The 21,496-nt window shown below is 40.6% G+C and overlaps 1 protein-coding gene across 2 annotated transcripts in view; it reads right to left on the minus strand.

Annotated features, from left to right (window-relative positions):
• The window catches only part of sec24a (SEC24 homolog A, COPII coat complex component), a 60,376-nt gene that overhangs the window by 10,555 nt on the left and 28,325 nt on the right, over positions 1–21,496 (minus strand). For both annotated transcript variants that reach the window (XM_078550942.1, XM_078550943.1), the window contains exons 11-18: positions 18,996–19,114; positions 12,534–12,589; positions 10,940–11,146; positions 9,863–9,986; positions 6,998–7,156; positions 6,596–6,769; positions 4,771–4,881; positions 3,758–3,942 (exon numbers count right to left, since the gene is read on the minus strand). In XM_078550942.1, the coding sequence (XP_078407068.1) occupies positions 3,758–3,942; positions 4,771–4,881; positions 6,596–6,769; positions 6,998–7,156; positions 9,863–9,986; positions 10,940–11,146; positions 12,534–12,589; positions 18,996–19,114 (1,135 nt within the window). The remainder of the gene's footprint in view (positions 1–3,757; positions 3,943–4,770; positions 4,882–6,595; positions 6,770–6,997; positions 7,157–9,862; positions 9,987–10,939; positions 11,147–12,533; positions 12,590–18,995; positions 19,115–21,496) is intronic.

A 21,496-nucleotide genomic window follows, 5' to 3' on the forward strand; every position in this document is an offset into this window, starting at 1 on the left:
GGCATTTATTTCGAGAGGACTAGAATATAAAAGCAGGGACGTGCTGCTGAGGCTTTATAAGGCTCTGGTCAGACCACATTTAGAATATTGTGAGCAATTTTGGGCCCCGTATCTCAGGAAGGATGTGCTGGCCCTGGAGAGGGTCCAGAGGAGGTTCACGAGAATGATCCCAGGAATGAAAGGCTTAAAATATGAGGAACATTTGAGGACTCTGGGTCTATACTCGATGGAGTTTAGAAGGATGAGGGGGGATCTGATTGAAACTTACAGAACACTGAGAGGCCTGGATAGAGTGGACGTGGGGAAGATGTTTCCATTAGTAGGAGAGACTAGGACCCGAGGGCACAGCCTCAGAGTAAAGGGAAGACCTTTTAGAACAGAGATGAAGAGAAACTTCTTTAGCCAGAGAGTGGTGAATCTATGGAATTCATTGCCACAGAAGGCTGTGGAGGCCAGGTCATTGAGTGTATTTAAGACTGAGATAATGGGTTCTTGATTGGTAAAGGGATCAAAGGTTACGAGGAGAAGGCGGGAGAATGGGGTTGAGAAACTTATCAGCCATGATTGAATGGCGGAGCAGACTCGATGGGCCGAATGGCTTAATTTCTGCTCCTATGTCTTATGGTCTTATAAGTTTGACTATTTTTGCAGAAACAGTTATTCTTAAAGGGAATGTTCAACAATACCATCTTTAGTTCTCCACATTAAAATTTATTGTTACATGGGTCGGATTTGACCAGATTCACCAGCTTTATTCCATCTCGATGGGTGAGCCATGAAATATAAAGTTTTAAGGCGGCTAACTTTAGACTCAGGTATACTCTTTCTCAGGTATACTCTGCAACGTTCATGCACATTCAACATTTATGAAGATGCAGCTGAAAAGATTAACACATTCAAGACCAAAAGGGAGAAAGGTGCTTACTCTAAACTGACACCTTCACGTACTGCCAAAATATTTTTAAAATTTGCTCATATCCTGGGGAAAGAAAAAATAATTTCCTCCATTTTCTTTGGCAGCATTTGACTATTAAGGTGTGGTTAGTAAAAAATCCCTGAAGCTGTAAATGTTTAGATATCTCAGATCAAAGGGGTTGATTGAGCTGCTAAATATTTTATAGGTTCCTGGTCACCAAGCATCAATTTACCAGAAATTCTCTTCAGCGTAACAATCAAAGTTGAGAATATTCATCACTGTAGGCAAAGTGCTTCAGTATTCCACCTTAGTGTTTCTTCACCTTCCCAAGATGACACCTGGGTTGGTCAATTTTTTCCGAGTCCAAAATACTCCATCCATGAGTGTTCACTATGCCTGTCCCTTTTCCTTTCAAAGCTGGAGAATCCCCTTGCCTCTAACAGTGAATATAACTTGAACTTAAGTTAAAGCTGCTATGCAATATTGCTGCTGTCAATTACCGACCCAATGCTTCCACTATTAGGGCTCTTTCTAGTTGATCTTATGGGCTCCTCTCCCCTCCTGTTACTAGTAAAGGCTAATGCCTATTTACCTGGTTATTTCCCACATTAGACCAGGTTTCCTGAGCCAAATTCTGCTCTTGATTCAATTTCCTGGGCCACACACTGATTCTTCAACAGCTACTTGATCATTACCAGTTGTTTACTAGCTCCTAAGCTGAGCTTTGCTTCTCTGTTAGCTCCCAGACAGGTGTTTGCTCATCACTTGCACCAAGTTAAACCTTTGGTCCCCTCTGGGCTGGAAAATCAAAGTTTGCTTCACTGTTGCCTCTTGCATGGTAGCTTCCCTTCAAAACTTTGGATATCAGACTTTATCACATCAACTACTACTCAAAGAACTTTCCTCATCAAGCCTAACTCTCCGCCATTGACCAAATAATTTAAGATTTTCCCGTCTCCAACCACATTTTGGCTGTTGGTCTGGACATAAACCGTCAGCATGCACTTTTTCTTCTTGGACATTTCTGAGCACTGCTTTGCTCTTTCCTCCATCTCATTCAATCATGCCTCCTCCCAGTTCGTTCTTCAGCACCTAGCCTCTCTCGATCCTCCCTCTTTGCCAGACGCAAACTTACCTTTTCAGCTGCCAATAGCCCACAATTTCCCTCCATCATTCCCATTATGCTACCTTTTGCTAGATCTCCGTGTTAACCATCCTCCTTTCACCTCCGGGAATTAAATTCGCCAATATCCTCCTTTCCAGCTTATTATCACTGAACAACCCCTGCACCACCACCCACCCACCCAACCCCACCACAGGATCATCAATCACCATACTTCTCTGCCTCATCTTAAAATGTTTGCCCTCTCACAAACCAAGCCATTAATATCCATCACATACTATGTTGAACCACGATAGCCTATAACAGTAAAAACAGCAGTAACCATTTGCTTTGGCCGTCAATTACAAAGGAGCCACTTAAAACCCTGTACTTAGCAATTTAAAGGCCCACTCTAGAAACTCAAGTACAAAATCTAGGCTGATGCTCTAGTGCAGTACTAAGAAAGTGCTGCATCTTTTGCATGAGACATTAACTAAGGCCATCTCTACCCTCTGTGCATGATTGCCCAGGAGAGAGGGAATTCTTCTTAACATCCTGGACAAAAATTTATCCTTCTTCCAATATTACTGAAGCAGAGCAGGTGGCGTTCAGCACATGGTCATTTGTGGGGCCTTGCTGTACACAAATTGGTTACCAGGTTTCCCACATTACGTCGGTGACTACACTTCAAAGGTAAACAATTGGCTATAAAGCACTGTGGGGCATCCTGAGGCCATAAAAGAGGCCATGCTATAGGCACTATTTGACTCGAATGTCTGCTGTTCTTTACCTTCCACACAAACATATGAAGCTACCCAAACTTACCTCATGCTCAGTGCTATTCACCCATCACCCTGTCCTCAGTGGCCTGCATTGGCCCCAATGCACAGAATGTAAAAACCTAATTCCCATCTTCAAATTCCTTCAAGGCCTCAACCAACCTAATTCTGGCAACACCCCCAGAGTCTTACATCAACTCCCATCATTCTATCTTCAGGTTCAGAGTTTGTGTACCTTCTCTTGCTTTTGGTTCAGCATTGGTGATACAGCCTTCAGCTTATTCTCCAGAATTGGTTATAGAATTGGAGCCTCATGTTTACACACTTTTATATACTCTTATTTACAGAGTTTACACCATGAACATGCAACTCCTAACTGCTACTACCACAGTTTCTGTCTGTTCCTATTTACGGGAGTACAATTGAATCCCTAGTTAATACTGACCATGTGCATACAATTAAACACCCAATTAATATACAATTAACAGAATTACCTCCCTAAACCTCTAACTGTGCTTTTGCCTCACCACTTTTCAAAAATTCTTCTGAAAACCCATCTATTTCTTTCAAACAAACTTTTAGTCAATTCCCTTAATGTTTCACCATGGTTTGCAGTGTGTCCCTTTACCCCAATTATTTTTCTTTATTCTCACACAGGTGTCTTGGGATTCTTTTTAACCATTAAAGTTGCTATATAAATACAGATTACTGTTGAGACAGCCAACAGGTTTGAACAGACATGGACAGCATTTGTCTTCTACTAGCCTGTAGACAGGAGGGGTTGGAGTGAAAGAAACCCAATGGTCTGTAAAGGAAAATAGTGGGCTTTAGCCAACTCAATTGGAGCACTTCAGTTAGTCCTGCAAGAAAGTCCAAACATATGAAAGTATGTGTTTAAGAAGAAAGTCTAGGCACTCTGTTCCATGAAAGGTGATTGGAAGAAATAAAGGTTTTCTGTACCTGTTTCAGTAGAGCAAGCACATAGAGAGGAAACAGCTGCAATGAGAAGGGAGCCATTACACCTGGCTGTTGCTGCTGTTGCTGGCTTAAAACTGCTGAACGATAAGTAGAAAGCGAATCTATCACTGCATTAACCAAAGCATCTCTTGCATCACTCAAACTTGATGAAATCGATCGATCAACAGCTAAATTAAGAAAAGAGGCAAGACAAGTGTTGCAGTCAAAGCAGATAGATTACAGCATCTGACGTAAATGTTAGAAACAATGCTCTAGTTTATTTGTGGACAGTAAAAAACCTACAGTGTCACAGTAATGTGAAAAACTTAATGAACATCTCCCTGCAACTTCAGCACAGGCCCTTCAATTGCTAGCTTAACAGTGGTACTGGAAAACTTAAGCCAGTATGCTGTCAGAGAATTCCTCAGATTTTTGCCATTTATTACATAATTAAGCACGTACCTATAACAGTTCCAATAAGAACCAAGCTTACAAAAAAAATCAAAAGACAGATGAGATAATGTGTTAACAAAAAATCTTCAATCTCAGCTGGAGAGGAAAAAACTGTACTAATTTCAGTACTAGACTAGCAAAGCATCACCTTCTGAATGGAAACAAAATATTAAAACATCGTTTACAAATAAACAGTCTCCATCCACAGATTCAATACCTCATTGAGTGTTCATGTGCAAGGTTGCCCCAACATCTCACTGGCTTCACAGTGGTGCTGGAAAGTACTCAAACAGGCCACCAAACTACCTAGCTGTCAGGGTGGTCGTCTTTAGGGGCATGGCTCATGCAATGAAAAACGAGCATAACATTTTAAAAATTCACATATCTTGCATGTGGAACTTTGCTCTCTTTTAACCCCCAAAATTTGAATATCTTACAAAATGATGCTCTAATCTACAGCAAAATTATTCAAATGATAAAATCTGACACCATCTTTATTTACATGCACAGCAATACAAACAGCTTTACAAAAGATTTGATCTGAATACAATTAAAACACATACCCATGCTGGCCAGCAGGCATGTGACAGCCTGAACATCAGCTCCTGCATAGATATCGGTCAGTGAGTTCACTACAGGTAGACACATAGTATGGACCCGAATGCGACGCTCACCTGCATTGTGGCAAAACAAGTTTTATATTTTAATAAATACCACTTTGAATTACTTACAAGCTGTGGACATTAGACCCAGAAAACGAATGGGCTTCACAGTTGTATCTCCCCATCCATTTAACTATTAGCCTAAGGGCACCAAGTTTGGACTCACTAAGATTTGCCATTCAATGCCCCAGAAACCTTGCCTCAGCAAGGAGTTTGAGTGTTGCGGGTGCAGAGTTAGGGGTAGGAAATTTGCTTGAGGGACAAACATAAAAACCAGTACATTTAAGGCAGACTTTGAAACAATATATTTAAAACCTGCAAGGTCCTAACAAGGTACTATGCAGGGAGCCTAACAGAAAACATGAAATTATATGGATTATGGGAAAGGGCAGAAAGTGGAATTGAAAGCCAGGTGAAAAAGAGAAAGCAGAGATTAGGATTTAAGGGCAGTTTCTCAGTGGCTGGAGTGGTTAATATGTTCCAACAAATTTTGTTGAGACTGCTTCTGTTCACCATGTGCAATTATTTGAATGTACACAATAGCACACAAATCAAAAAAATGACCAAAAAAAATCAAATGCACTCTATCTAAACATACTAATGCTGAGGAGCCACTGGACCTGCACTTAGAACCCTCATTGATGGCACAGTTGAGGTTAAAACTTATGAAGCTGCATGGCAGTGTGTCTAAATGGGAGAGGAGTGAAATGCTAAAGGGGTATGGATATACAAATCACGAAGCATAGTGGGAGTTTAATAACACCACTTAAAAAATAGCAAATAAGCATTGGGGTTCATTTTCAGAGGGATAGAATTGAAAATCAGAAGTTCTGTTAAACTTAAATCAAACCACAGTTATACCATACAGATTATTGTACACAGCAATAAGGAAGATATGGAGGCATAAGAGAAAGTGCAAAGAAAATTCACTAGTTTGAGACCAGAACTGAGGGGTTATACTTATTTGGAAAAGCTAAACAGGCTGGAATCTTTCCTCTAGAAAAGAGAGGGTTGAGGAGTGAGCTAAAAGATCTTTAAAAATGAAGGGATATGACAGGGTAAACAGAAACAGAAAGAGAAAATGCTGAAAACATTCAGCAGTTCACACAGTTATCTGCTGAGAAAAACACGGATAACATTTCAAGATCATGACCTTTCACAAGAAACCTTGATGAATGGAGTTCTGATGAAAGGAAGTTCTGATGAAAGGTCATTGGGCTAAAGCTTTTCTATCCACAAATGTTGTCTGAGCTGTCAAATGCTTGCAGCATTTTCTTTTTTTAAATTTCAAATTTCCAGCATCTGCAGTATTTTGCTTTTTTGTAGAGAAGGAGATGTTTCCACCTGGGGGACACAAAAACTAGGAGCCATAAATACAAGACTGTCAACAGTAAATCCAGTTCAGATAAAAAGGAATTCAGGAGAAACACCTTTACCCATAGAGTGGTAAAAATGTGAAGCGTGCTACCACAAGGAGTAGTTAAGATGAATAGCATAGATGCATTCAAGGAGAAGCTAGATTAAATACGAGTGAAAAGAATAGAAGGAAATGCTGATAAAGTTAGATATAGAGGCGGAAGGCAACTTGTGGGGAGTATAAACACCAACAAAACCCAGTTGGGCTGAAGACAAGTTTCTGTGCTGTAAATTCTATGTAATTCTATATAACAACTTCTGGTTGGATTTAAAAAAGACATTTATAGCCAGTATTTTTGTTTATCTATACCTTTACTTGAAGTATACAATAGGGCAGCTTGAAATGAGACAAGCTGCACATCTACCAGACTCTCCTCTATAGACATCTGTACTGCAAAGCCTGCATCAGGATTTATATTCGGTAATGACAGCAAGTCTGTAGAACGCACAAAGAAGTTTCCGTGGAAAGTATGGATGGCAAGACCTGGTGAGAAAACAAAAATGGATACTTCAGTTTCACATGGCAAATATGGTGTCATGTAATATTTACTGAAATTACAAAACTGTCAGGCGAAGTTGAATAACCTAGCCTGTCCAAAAAGAGAAAGGTTTTTTTTGCTCCATAATCTCCCCATTGCAATTTTAATTATGGTCTTTAGATTTCCAGCAGCTGGATGCAACAGTTCCAACAGTACAGGTGAATGGGGCTGACCTTTAGTGCATCGTATCCTCATGACTGCTTCAAAGCCAATCTTTCTAGTCAAGTAGCGCTTCAGGTCCTTCTCAAACTTCTCCACCAGGACAGGATTGTGTTTGTGATGATAGGATGGATAAGAGTAAATGCAACCAGCCGAGTACTTCGAAATACAGGCTGAAAAACATTAGCAAACAGTTTCTGCCTGTTAAATTTAAATAGAAGGACTGCAAAAAAAATGCAGTGGATAAATCACTTCCATTACTCAACAACAACTTGCATTTACGTGACATCTTTAGCTGAACCGTAATCAGACAAAAAAAGGCAAAACACTGGAAATACTCAGTGGGTCAGGCAGCATCTGCAGAGCGAGAAACAAGTTAATGTTTCAGGTCAATAACCTTTCATCTGGGAAAAGTTAAAAATAATAGGCATTAAGTAAGTGAAAGGGGTAGGGCAGGTGGGATAAAGAAAAGAGAATATCTGTAATAGAGTGGAAGACAGGAGAGATTAAATGGCAAAAAAGTTGGGGCAGAATTTTGCCGTCGGCAAGCAGGGTAAAATGACGCAGGATGACGTCGGGGGGGGGGAGACCCTGATGTCATCCCAGCCCATTTAAATTTTCAGGAAGGCGGGGGCACAGCAAAATCAGCTGTGTGCCCGCCAACCTGTCAAAGGCCAATTGAGGTCATTGACAGGGTCAATTATACAATTAAAGGATCTGCCCATCCAACCTTAAGGTTGGCGGGTAGGCCAGGAGCCCCAGCGGCAAATAGATAAAACATGAAACCTCATCCACTGGTGGGATGAGGTTTCATGCAGGGTTTTATAAAGTTTAATAAAGTTATTATGTAAATAATGACAGGTCCCATCTCATTGTCACATGAGGGGGACACGTTAGGGAATTTTTTTTCTATTTTTCATATTTTTCAAAGTGTAAGCGATCTCCCTGAGGCAGCACTTAGCCTTAGGGAGATGTTCACTCTTTCTTTCGTGCACATGTGCGAAAGAGCGCACTCTTGCTTTTGGGGAATCCCCCCACACCCGCACAGGAAGCGCATAGTGCTTCCCGCCGGACGGGCCTTAACTGGGCCGCCCATGTAAAATGGCGGTGGGGCCCATTTCTCTGGCGGGGATCAGCTCCCCACCTGCCGGAGATTGGGTCAGGCCCGCCCGCCCGACAGACAGAAAATTCTGTCCTTGTTGTTGTAAGCCCAGAGGTAGTGGAAATGGGACAACAAAAGATTTGTTCAAAGGTGTCAATGGCAGAATCATGAACAGCCACTATCCGAAAGCAAAAGCAACAGAAAACTGAATAAAGCCAAAACCTGCAAAGAAAACAGAAACAAAATGGGGGCTGACATTGTTTATCTCAATGTTCAGTTCAGATGGCTATCAAGTGTGTAATCAAAAGATGGGTTTACCTTGCTCTTCTGCTGGTCTTGCTCCTTGGCCTCCTCAAGTGTTCCAATGAAGCTCAATGCAAGCTTGAGGAACAGCACCTCATCTTTCAATTAGACACTCTACAGCCTTCCAGACTCAGTTCAACAATTTTATATCAAAACTTGTCTCCATTTCGTTTCTTTTATTCTTTTCAGGTTTTGGTCTTACTCTCATTTTTGCTTTTAGATGGTAACTGTTTATGATTCTGCCATTCAGACTTCCTTTTGGCACAGCTTTTGATTTTTTTCTTGTCCCATTACCACTCCCTTTGGCCTTCTCTAACCAACTCTTTTGGGATTTAATCTCTCCCATCTTCACACTACCACAAACCTTCCTTTTTTCTTCAGTTTCCCATCATCCCCTCTTTCACTTGCTTAAAACTTATTATGTTTCTAATTTCAATCTGAGACTTTAACTCTGTTACTCTCTTCACAGATGCTGCCTGACCTGTTGGGTGTTTTTTAAAATTCTTTGATGGGTTGTGGACATTGCTGGCAAGGCTCCAGCATTTAGTATTTTTATTTCAGATTTTCAGTGTCCACTGTATTTTATTTTTGAAAAAAAAAATGACACAAGGTATTCGTTTGGGTGACTAAAAGCTTGCTTGGTGAGGTAGGTTTTCCAAAGGGAGAGAGAGATAGAGAAGTTCGTGCATGAACTCTACAGCGAGGACCTACAAGCTGAAGGCGCAGTTGCCATTGCTAGGACAAAGTAAGTGGAAGCGGGGGTGTACAAGAGGCCAGAATTGGAGGAATGCAGAGTTCTTGGGAGGGTTATGGGGCGAGAAAAAGTTAGAGGAAAAAAAAATGGACAGGCTCGAACACTAAGTTGAGAATTTTAAAATTGAGGCATTGGTAGACAGGATGCCAAAACAGGTCAGCAAACACTGGGGTGATGGTGAATCCTGGGAGATGCAACATTCAGAATTTTAGAAGAGCTTAAGTTTATAAAGGGTGCAAAATGGATGGTTGGCCAGTAGAGCATGGAATGGTTGAATTTGGAGACAAAGCACAGATGAGAGCATCAGCAACATAGAAGTGATGGGAGTCAGTAGAGCTAGGTGCTGTTTTGTAGTTGGAAGTATGCGATATTTGTGACAGAATGGAAATGGGTTCAGAACATACAAATGAGGAGCAGGGGTAGGCCATTTTGCCTCTCGAGCCTGCTCCGCCATTTGATAAGATCATAGCTGATCTGATTGTGGCCTCTACTTTCCTATCTACCCTTTATACCCTTTTGACTTGTCAGTCCAAAACCTAACGACTCAGCCTTAAACTTATTCAATGAGATGCTCAGCTCAGGGTCAAATAGGACACTGCACTTATGAACAGTGGCAGGTGGGGGGTTGCTTTTAGAATTAAGCAAAAGCTGTTCCAATGCTAGCTTCATTATTACATGTATAGCAATTGCAGCGTAACTCTAACTTCCTATATTACTTACTCAGGGATGCCAAATCAGAGTATTGACCATTCAACATAAAGAGGTCCACTGCAATCTGCTGTCCTGAACAGTCCAGGGCAAGCTTCTTGTAGAAATCAATTGCTGGAGAAAGATGCTGCACATCCTTAGAAAATCAAAAAAAGTACATTTCATATGATATTTTTTAAAAAAGAAATGTTTACATGATCAGATTAATTTAAGGAAAACTCACAAATCCAGGGAAATTATTTTTAAAAATGACATTGAAAAATGAGTCATCAATGTTGTTCACCTGTATACTTTCAAGCATTTAGGTTACAGTCATACCATAGTTAAGAAAAACGTAACTCACTTATATTGGAGATATTAGAGTCTGGCTAGTGTGAAGATTAGAAAGCATTCATTCATTCAGATTTACTGAGTATAAATGAATAGAACAAATTTATTATTTTTAAATTCGTGCAGGAATAGCCCATAAATTTTTCATCTGAAATACACTCATGCAAATAAGGCTTCTTACAGCCTCCTCATGAAGATGGATTTCCTATATGGACTATAGACACAGTTTAGTTAGGGAGATGGAAAATCATTATCCAAGTATCGATCAAATTAATCTCTCTGAAGCCATTAGCTTTGAAGGGAGAATTCCTTTGAATTTTGTCTGGAAAGCTTTGGGATCTATGTTACTTCAAGCCCATTAGTAAATGTAGTGACATTTTAATAATTTAAACTTATAAACAATATGCCAACAAAATGTCACAAGGATATCCTTCCTCTTTAAATTAACTTAATTGGACAGCATTTCAATTCCTCTGCAACTAGCCAATTTAGCCAAGGGATTAGCCCCTTTAAAAGAAAATCAAATAGGTAAACAATGCAAAAAAAAAGAAATGGAATGTCACAAGTACATATCACACAAATTTCCCATGCGACAAAGGAGGTGCATCAAAGTAACATCTGATCAACTAAGACACTTAAGAATTACGTAATCTCTATATGAGATATCTCAAAGGCAGTTGATGAAAAGTAATCTGACAGAAAATAACAAAACTCTAATTTCCAATGAGAAACTACACCTAGTGCTCAGCAGCATCCTACCTTTAAGCTAGATCTCTGATTGGGATCCTCCCTGGACTTTAGGGCACCTACACCTAATGAAGGTAATTGTGTTTGGAAGACAGAGGCACGACCACCAGTGGGAGACATCAGCTTGAACGCAGCCTGTAATGCAGGACCCAGGGCACTTTGAGTCTCCAATGTATTGCTGAACATTTGCGGTAAAGTTCTCAGCAAGTCTTGGATCAGCTGAAATCATAAAGAAGAAATATAAACCACTGCTGTCGCTCAAGATTACATACTAATCAAAATGAACCAGTCTGGTGTGTCTTTAATTTCCAACAGCTGCTTCATTATTGAATAGTGACAAATAGCTCTGCAAAAGCTAATTCATACTTATATAATCTAATATTTATCACCTACATTCTAAAACTGAAAGCAACAACTTCCCCAACAAATTACAATATTTTCAGCTTGAGAAGATGAAGCCAAAAATTGAAGTGGAAAAGTATTAGCACATGGATAAGTCTGAGCAGTTTTTTATTTTGGTCAGTGTGATTAAGGTGACCCAAATTAAATCAACCAAATAATGCACAAAGGTAGTGTTTCAGTTTGTCCAATGCAGTGTACACACTTTTTTGCTTTAAAGATATAGTTAATTTACCCGAGGCTGGAAAGCTTAGTGTAGGTGGCAAGAGCTCAAACGCACAGAGGCTTAACCAACTAAAACTACATAGTTCGTCAGCACAGTGCATTAGTAAGCTCCTGTTGATTGACTAGCAAGCATTGCCTTATCCATTAGTGTACAGGTTTGCAAGATTAACTGGAGTCAAGCTGAAGAATTAGAGAGCTGGGTGGAAAAACTGGTTGGCCTGGTTGATCAATCAACAGTAACCTACAGCACTAGAGATCTGTCTAAGTCAGGTTTTGGGCTATCAAGTCTGCTTTGAGGATTGTCTTTATTTCAATTTTCCACCACCAATTACACCACCATAAAACCACCTCAACCGCAAAGGGGTCCCTGCTTACCATCTAACCCATCCGATCTGTAAAGATGATTCTCAGTCACCAGGTTAAACATGGGTATGAACTCCCATTAGTCAGATAAGAGATACCAGGAAGAAAAATAAGACTCCCCATAAAATTTACTAATGGATTGTCACCAGCCTTCACAGACCATACCCCCAAATTTGTTACACCAGCTGGACATCTGGGCCTCCAGCAGCCCTTGCTCACCTCTGCAAGCTGATCAGGATAAACAATAACCCTGGATGTGTGAGCATGTGGTCTCAGTCTCCAGGTAATCTATACAGCACCTGCTGCACCAAGTCTTGGTTTCCACATCAAATAGAAGAAATCACTGTGGATTGTGGTGGCAATACATCAGGACACCATAAACAAGTCCAATGTTGCACACCAGGCTTATTCATCATCAATCTTAGCCACAAGGTTTGGTGGGGGAGGGGGGGGGGGGGAGTTGTCTGGATGAGCCAATGACGAGACGAATGGTCAATAATTCATGATAAATTAAAGCAGCAGCTTTTCAAGCCACATATTGTAGTTAACAGATTACTCTATTTCATTACTTTAAAAATATATTTGGTTCTACATAAATGTATCACATTTCAGTACTTGCCTCTTTGCTTTCATTCAAGTTCACCAATAAGTTGTCTGGAGTTGGTATAAAGATATCTGCAAGACAAGTATTATTTCTGCTTTAAGCTGGGATCTTCAGTTTGAAGCAATTTTCTCCATTTCACCTTTGCATGGATATGCCGTTAAACCTAAACTTAACACAGGTTATTTGGTCATTCTTTCATTACTGTTTGTGGGGCCTTACTGCATCCAAATTGGCTGCCGCACTTCCTACAGTACAGGTAGGGTGGCTAAAAGCTTGGTTGAAAAAGTGGGCTTTTAAGAGGGTCTGAAAGGAAGAAAAGTGAGAGCTGAAGGAGTTTAGCGAACAAATTCCAGAGTTTGGGGATGAGACGGCCAATGGTAGGGCAAAAGGAGGAGGGAGAAACACAACAGGTTGGAGTCAAAGAACTAGAAAGTTTGGAGAGAAAAGGTACTGGAGGGCTGACAGTTACAAGACAAGGCTATGTTAATGGATGCTAAAGAATGTCACTGAGCGGCTGCAGGGCATTCTGAAGGGAGAGGGTGAACAGCCAAAGGTTGCGGCCCATTTCAGTACCAGCAACATAGGTGAAAAGAGGGATGAGGTCCTGTAAGCAGAATATAGGGAGTTAGGAAATAAATTAAAAAGCAGGACCTCAAAAGGTAGTAACCTCAGGATTATTCCCAGTGCCACATCTTCACTGTTCACAATAAGGTAGACGAATTAACAGTGCAAATAGATGTAAACAGGTACGATATGATTGCGATTACAGAGACAAGGCTGCAGGTTGACCAAGGCTAGGAACTGAATATCGAAGGTATTTGCTATTTAGGAAGGACAGGCCAAAGGAAAAGGAGGTGGCATAGCATTGTTAGGTAAGGATGAAGCCAGTGCATTAGTGGGAGGATATTGGCTCAAAAAATCTAGATGTAGAATCAGTCTGGGTGGAGCTAAGAAGCAACAAGGGGCAGAAAACATTAGTGGTCTATAGCCTCCAAACAGTAGTGGTAAGGTAGGAGACGGTATTAAACAGGAAATTAGAGATGCATGTAACAAGGGTGCTACAGTAATCATGGGTGATTTTAATCTACATATAGATTGGGCAAACCAAATTAGCAATAATACTGTGGCGGATAAATTCCTGGAGTGTGTACGAGATTTTTTTCAGACCAGTACGTTGAGGAAGAAACTAGGGAATAGGCTATCCTAGATTTGGTTTTGTGCAATGAGATGGGGTTAATTAATAACCCCTTAATTAATAGTTGTGTTACTTTAGGGAACAGTGACCATAGCACGATAGAATTCTTCCTTAGATTGCAAAGTGAAATAGTTCAATCTGAAACTAGGGTCCTAAATCTAAAAGGTATGAGGCACGAATTAGCTAAAATAGACTGGGGAACTTCATTAAAAGGCACAACGGTGGATAAGCAATGGCTAATATTTAAGGAATTAGTATATGTATTGCAACAGTCATATATTCCTTTCTGGCGCAAAAACACAACAGGAAATGTGGTCCAACCATGGTTAACAAAAGAAATTAAGGATAGTATTGGATCCAAAGAGTCATAAAAAGTTGCTAGAAAAAGTAGCAAGCCAGAGGTTTGGGAGTTTAGAATTCAGCAAAAGAGGACCAAGAGATTGATTAAGAGGGGAAAAATAGAGTATGAGAGTAAACCTGAAAGGAACAGAAAAGCAGACTGTAAAAGCTCCTATAAGTAAGGTTGAAGAAAAAGATTGGTGAAGGCAAATGTAGGTCCCTTACAGTCCGAAACAGGAGAATTTTTAATACAGAACAAGGAAATGGCAGAGCAATTAAACAACTACCTTAGTTCTGTCTTCACAGAGGAAGACACAAAACTTCCCAGAAATACTAGGGAATCTAGGGTCTAGTGAGAAGGAGGAATTGAAGGAAATTAGTATGACTAAAAAAAAAAAGTGCTGGTGAAATTAATGGGACTGAAAGCCGATAATTCCCCAGGGCCTGTTAATCTACATCCCAGGTACTAAAAGAGGTGGCCATGGAAATAGCGGGTGTTTTGCTTGTTATCTTCCAAAATTCTGTAGATTCTGGAACAGTCCCAGCAGATTGGAGGGTGGCAAATATAACCCCAATATTTAAAAATAGGGGAAAAACAGGGAATTACAGACTGGTTAGCCTGACATTTGTAGTAGGGAAAATGCTAGAGTTTATTAAATAGGATGTGATAACAGGACACTTAGAAAATATCAACGGGATTAGACAAAATTAGACATGGATTTATGAAAGGGAACTCATGTTTGACAAACCTACTGGAGTTTTGACGATGTAACTAGCAGATTAAGAGAGAATCAGTGGGTGTGGTGTATTTGGATTTTCAGAAAGCTTTTGATAACATCCCAAATAAGATGTTGGTGTGTAAAATTAAAGCACATGGGATGGGGGTAATATACTGGCATGGATTGAGAATGAGTTAGCAGACTGGAAGCAGAGAGTAGGGATAAATGGGTCTTTTTCAGAGTGGCAGGCAGAGGTTAGTGCTTGGGCCCCAGCTATTCACAATATATATCAATGATTTGGATGAGGGAACAAAATGTAATATTTCAGTTTGCTGATGACACAAAACTAGGTGGAAATGTGAGTGGTGAGGAGGAAGTTATGAAACTTCAAGGCGATTTAAACAAGTTGAGTGAGTAGGCAAATACATGGCAGATGCAGTGTAACATGGATAAGTGTGAGGTTATCCACTTTGGTAGGAAAAACAGAATGGCAGAGTATTATTTAAGTGGTGATAGATTAGGAAATGTTGATGTACAAAGGGACCTGGGTGCCCTTGTACACCAATCACTGAAAGCAAGCATGTAGGTGCAGCAAGCAGTTAAGGCAGCAAAGTTTCCTGTTTCTTTTGCCTTCAGTGCAAGAGCACTTAAGTACAGGAGCAAGGATGTCTTACTGTAGCTATACAGGGCCTTAGTGAGACCACACCTGGAGTATTGTTAGTTTTGGTCTCTTTACCTAAGAAAGGATATACTTGCCATAGAGGGAGTGCAGCAAAGGATCACCAGGCTGATCCCTGGGATAGCAGGATTGTCGCCTAAGGAGAGATTGGGCCAACTAGGCCTGTATTCACTGGAGTTTAGAAGAATGAGGGGGGATCGCATTGAAACGTATAAAATTCTGACATGGTTGAACAGACTGGATAGATGCAGGGATGATGTTTCCTTTGGCTGGGGGTGGGGTTCTAGAACAAGGGGTCACAATCTCAGGATACAGGGTAGGCCATTTGGGACTGAGATGAGGAGAAACTTCTTCAGTCAGAGAGTGGTGAACCTGTGCAATTCTCTACCACAGGGGGATGTGGAGGCCAAGTCACTGAATATATTTGGGAGAGAAATAGATAGATTTCTAGACTCTAAAGGCATCAAGCGGTATGGGGAGAGAGCAGGAGTGTGGCATGGAGATAGAGGGTCAGCCATGATCATATTGAATGGCAGAGGAGGCTCGAAGGGACGAATGACCTACTCCTGCTTCTATTTTCTACGTTTCTATGTTTAAATGCAAGATTTTTAAATTTAGATGTTGGAAGGTTGAAAGCCAAAATAGACCGGTAAAGGCACAGCTGATGGATTTGTGGGAATTGGTGCAGGATAGGACAAAGATAACAGAGATTGGGATGAGCTGAAGTTTAGAGGATGAAGGCTGGAAGGCTAGCCAGATGAGTATTGGAGCAATGAAGTCTGGAGATGACAAGAGAGGAGTGAGGGTTACAGAGACAAAACTACAGCAACTTGTATTGCTGTAGTGCCTTTAAAGTAATAAAAAGTCCCAAGATGCTTCAAAGAAGCATTACAAAGCAAGGTTTGACACCGAACCACACAAGCAGGTTTTAGGGTAAATGACCAAAAACTTGGTCAAAGAAGTAGGATTTAGTTGGTTTTAAGAGAGGAAAGAGGTAGAGAGTTCAAAGGAATTTCAGAGCTCAACAGCTGAAGACACAGCCACAAGTGGTGGATCAATAAAACCTTGGATGGTCAAGAGGTCATAATAAGGGGTGCAGATAACTGAGGGTTTGGTGTTGAAGGAGAATCCAGGGACGGGTGAGAGGGGCCGGGGTGGTGTGTGTGGCGGAGGAGGCAATGGACCATAAGGATGAGTGGTTAAAAAAAGTAACCAGAAATTAATGTAGGTCAGTGAGTACAGGATGGAGAAGTGGTTTGGGGCAATGGGGGAAACAGAGCTTGGTGAAAGTAAGGATGTGGGCAGAGTTTTGGACAAACTCAAATTAACAAAAGGCAAAAGGACAGGAGGCTGGATAGGAATACACTGGAATAGTTAAATCAAGAAGTAACAAAGGCATGGATGGAGGTTTCAACCCAAATGAGCTAAACCAGAGATGAAATTGGGCGATATTATGAAGGTGAAAAAAAGGCAGTCTCAGCAATAACGTGGATATATGGTCAGAAAGTTATCTCAGGATCAAATATGGCACCAAGGTTGTGGACAGTCTTGTTCAGCCTTAGACAGTTGCTAAGGGGAAGAATGAAGTCCAGGGCCACAGAATCGAGTTTGTAGTGGGGCCCAAAGACAAGGGTTTTGGTTATCGCAATATTTAATTGGAGGAAATATCTGCTCATCCAGTACCACATCTCACACACTCTGTTAATTTATAGACAGTGATGATGGCAAGGGAGAGGGTGGTGAAAGAGAGCTGGGTGTCACCTAGATACACTTGAAAAACTGACACTGTTTTTGGATTTGTCCCCAAGGGACAACATGTAGATAGGAAATTGCAAGGGTCCAAGGATAGGTCATGGGGGCACCAAAGGTGCAAGAACAGGAAGGTAAGCCATTTCAGGTGATCCAGACTACAACTGGGTAAAAATGGAACCAGATGTGTGCAGTCCCACCCAACTGATAGGATAGATGGTGCAACAGGATAGGACAGTCAACCATATCAAAGGCATAGACAGGTCGAGGAAGACGCAGATGGTAGTTTACCTTATTCAGTCACATAGGATGTTGTTTGCGGCATTAAGAGCTGTGTCAGTATTGGGTCCTCCTGATTGGAGGGATCAAATGTGGAGTTCTAGGAAAGATTGGCATGGATTCCAGGCAGAGCAACACGTTCAACAACTTTGGAGAAGAAAGGGAAGTTGGAAACAAAAACAAAAATACCTGGAAAAACTCAGCAGGTCTGGCAGCATCTGCAGAGAGGAGCACAGTTAACGTTTCGAGTCCGAATGACTCTTCAACAGAACTAAGTAAAAATAGAAAAGAGGTGAAATATAAGCTGGTTTAAAGGGAGGTGGGACATGTAGAGCTGGATAGAGGGCCAGTGATAGGTGGAGATAACCAAAAGTTGTCACAGACAAAAGGACAAACAGGTGTTGAAGGTGGTGATATTATCTAAGGAATGTGCTAATTAAGGGTAGAAAGCAGGGCAAGCAAGGTACAAATAGGCCTAGTGGGGGTGGGGTGGGGTGAAGGAATCAAAAAAAGCTAAAAGGTAGAGATAAAACTATGGATGGAAATACATTTAAAAATAATGGAAGTAGGTGGGAAAAGAAAAATCTATATAAATTATTGAAAAATGTGGGGGGGAAATCGGAAAGTGGGTGGGGATGGAGGAGAGAGGTCATGATCTAAAATTGTTGAACTCAATATTCAGTTCGGGAGGCTGTAAAGTGCCTAGTCAGAAGATGAGGTGCTGTTCCTCCAGTTTGTGTTGAGCTTCACTGGAACAATGCAGCAAGCCAAGGACAGACATGTGGGCATGAGAGCAGGATGGAGTGTTGAAATGGCAAGCGACAGGGAGGTCTGGGTAATGCTTGCGGACAGACCGAAGGTGTTCTGCAAAGCGGTTACCCAATCTGCGTTTGGTCTCTCCAATGTAGAGGAAACCGCATTGGGAGAAATGAATGCAGTAGACTAAATTGTGGGAAGTGCAAGTGAAATGCTGCTTCACTTGAAAGGAGTGTTTGAGCCCTTGGATGGTGAGTAGAGGGGAAATAATAGTTCTTGAGCTTCTCGCACTTATTGTTGGAGGTGAGAAACTGGGTAGCCTTTGTGATGAGGACAAAGGGTCAGAAGCTCAGCTCAGCAACCAAACAGATGCAGAGGTTGTAAACAATCTAGTTCAGTCAGAGACTGTGGCCTGAAATGGGGGAGAGGGGGAAGTGATAAGGGTATAGAGCTTATGGGACATAAAAACGCCTTAAACTTTTCAAAATATTGTGTAGAAATGATGGCTCATCCAAGATGTGATTTCAAGCAGTTTGATAACATAAAAATCTCATTTGAATTGCTCTTGCAAGCGTTGGGGGGCTTTGCAGTTGTAAATATACCATTTACATTTCAGGTGTTGCAATTGTCGAGGGATTCAGTAATTATACTGAATTTTTAAAAAATATTTATTTTCCAAGCTGTTACACATATAAAATATTCATATTGTTCTGAGACCTTCATACACCATGTTGTAAAAAAACTACCTGTTTCAAACATACCTTCTATGTCTGAGACCACCATCATTTGAGGCTGAGATAGACCTTCCTGAAGACTGTAGAAATGAATGGTGCTATCAAATGTAATAAAACCTATCCTTGTACGTGAATCACCAGGTAACCTGAAAATTTCAAAAGGAATCCGAATCATTCTGGATCTAATCCTTCTGAAACTGCAATTTTCCGGTCAAAAAACTTATCTATTTTACATATCAGTTTACGCATTTCTGTTTTTATAAATCCATCTTTGTGTTTTATACTTTAAAAAATATGCGTCGAATTGCAAGACAGACAGTAAAGTGGACTTTATATGTGAAGTGATAAAAGAATTCTAATTTGTTTACATACTAAACCCTGTTTATTTGGTTTAGATAACATCTACACTGACGATTCCATAAACCCAATTTTATTTAAAATATTTCTAAATTTGATAACGTACAAGCCTTTCAGTAATTACTTTCAATTAACCTTTTTCTGAGGGATAGATGAACTGGAACTTAATGCACAGCTTTAACCAATCCTGGGAGTCACTGTTTCTTAACCACTTGGAGTTACAGGTAACAGTAGTAAATACAGAATTTTTGAAGTAGGGAAAGAAACACATGTATAGGAACAATTCCTCTCAACGGAACTACTGAGCGCTACCACTTACCAATTCCACTGAAGCAGCCAGTAGCTTCATTTTTAATAATCTCATTTGCTGAAATTATCTCAAGCATATGGATGAAATATGGGGCAGAATATTACGCTCGGAGTGCAGGCGTGCACCTGACACGCCTAAGCGTAAAATGATGCGTGATGGCGTGAGTCCCAACGTCATCGCGCACTCACACGATACTTCATTCGGCAGCCACATGCTGGAGTCAGCTGCGCGTCCGCCAATAACTAAAAGGCCTATTAAGACCATTAACAATCTAATTAAATTAAAATCTACGCTGCCCGCCCAACCTTATAGTTGGCGGGCAAGCAAAAAGGCCAAGTGGCCTTTACATTTTTTAGGAAATCTCATCCACAAACGGGATGAGGTTTCCTAAAGCAAATATGCATTAAATAAAAACAAGGTAAATGACCCTAGTGTACCAAACGGAAGTAGGACTATACCCAACAAGATTTGAAACTGAGCGCGAAGGAAGGATCCTGAAAAGAATCTTTCCAGAATTTATCTCCAACAAGAAATGCTAGCTTCCATGGCACACGCTCTGCACTGTACTCTCTGCCTCCAGGACTTGCAATCACCAATGAAGACAAAGGTACTCCTATCATAATACTTAACTTGGGTGCCATTAAAATGAAAGGGAGTATCCATAACAAGTAACTTGCCTTCCTCCCCAAATATCCAATGCTAAATAATTTTGGAAAATGGTCCAGCACCTACAAGAACATATATATTCTTGAGATCCACAGCTGGAAGGCAACTTTACAAGATGCTATTTGTTTAATCTGCAGGAATGTTACTTTATGAATATGTTTACTCATATTGGAGGCCAAGATAATAGAAAACATAGGTACTTTATAACAGGAGAAAGAGTTGTTTTCTAGCACAAGTAAAAAGTTCCTTTTACTTTGCTGTTCCAATCAAGTTAGGAAAAAGAGGCAAATTGGTATCTGATCAATTCTTTCAAATGTTTAACAGGATGCCCACAATCTCTCTATCCTTCGGCGAAAGCACATTTCGCACATTTTCCTTTCTCTTCAGTTCTAAGTGACAACCGTTGAACAGTCCATTGTGGTACGAGTCATTACTGCATATACATAGTTAACTCATCATGTAACTATGACATGTTAACCACTTGGCTTACTTCAACACATCACAAGATCACTCAAGAGCAAACAAAAAATTCAGAAGGGATAACAAAAAACAAAAACTGACAAAAGGTTCCATTCAGCAGAGAACGCATGAAGCAATCCAAGTCCTTCTCAAGGGATGGTTTTGAGCTTGGTTGGTTGAGAGAAGCCAAAGGGTACACCAGAAGATATAGCAGTTGGGAAAGATTGCAAGCACTTATTTCAAGCAACAATTCACAAATGTGGCTAGCCTCAATCTAGAATATGAATAGAAACTCAGTTTATATGGATTGTTCAGATAAAGCAAATGCCATGTTAACATCTTTAGGGGGAAAAAAATCTGATGAGCATTTGCTAATTGAGATATACAAATAATCAAATGTGTGGAATCTTGAAAATGCCAACTGGCCATTGCATAAAGTAACAGGAGTTTTACTTTGTTTACCTGTGGAGGCAGGAAGAAACTTTGCAGAACTTAATGGGTTGGGTAGAACCCATGATTGAACACACCGTGTGCAATGTGCTCCAGGAACAAATCTGATGGACTAAATGACCATTACTCAATCCATTAAGTGATATTAACGCTACCAGGTAAAATTTTGACAATAACGAAGGCATAACCAAGTTTCCTCTTTCTACTCCCCTCAAAAAAATAGCCGTAGCTTGAATTTTCCCCTTAGGCAATAACACTGAAAACTAAATATAAAGTTCAACACCAG

The sequence above is a fragment of the Cetorhinus maximus genome, chromosome 10 (assembly GCF_964194155.1).
Source record: "Cetorhinus maximus chromosome 10, sCetMax3.hap1.1, whole genome shotgun sequence".
In the NCBI taxonomy this organism is placed as follows: Eukaryota; Metazoa; Chordata; class Chondrichthyes; order Lamniformes; family Cetorhinidae; genus Cetorhinus; species Cetorhinus maximus.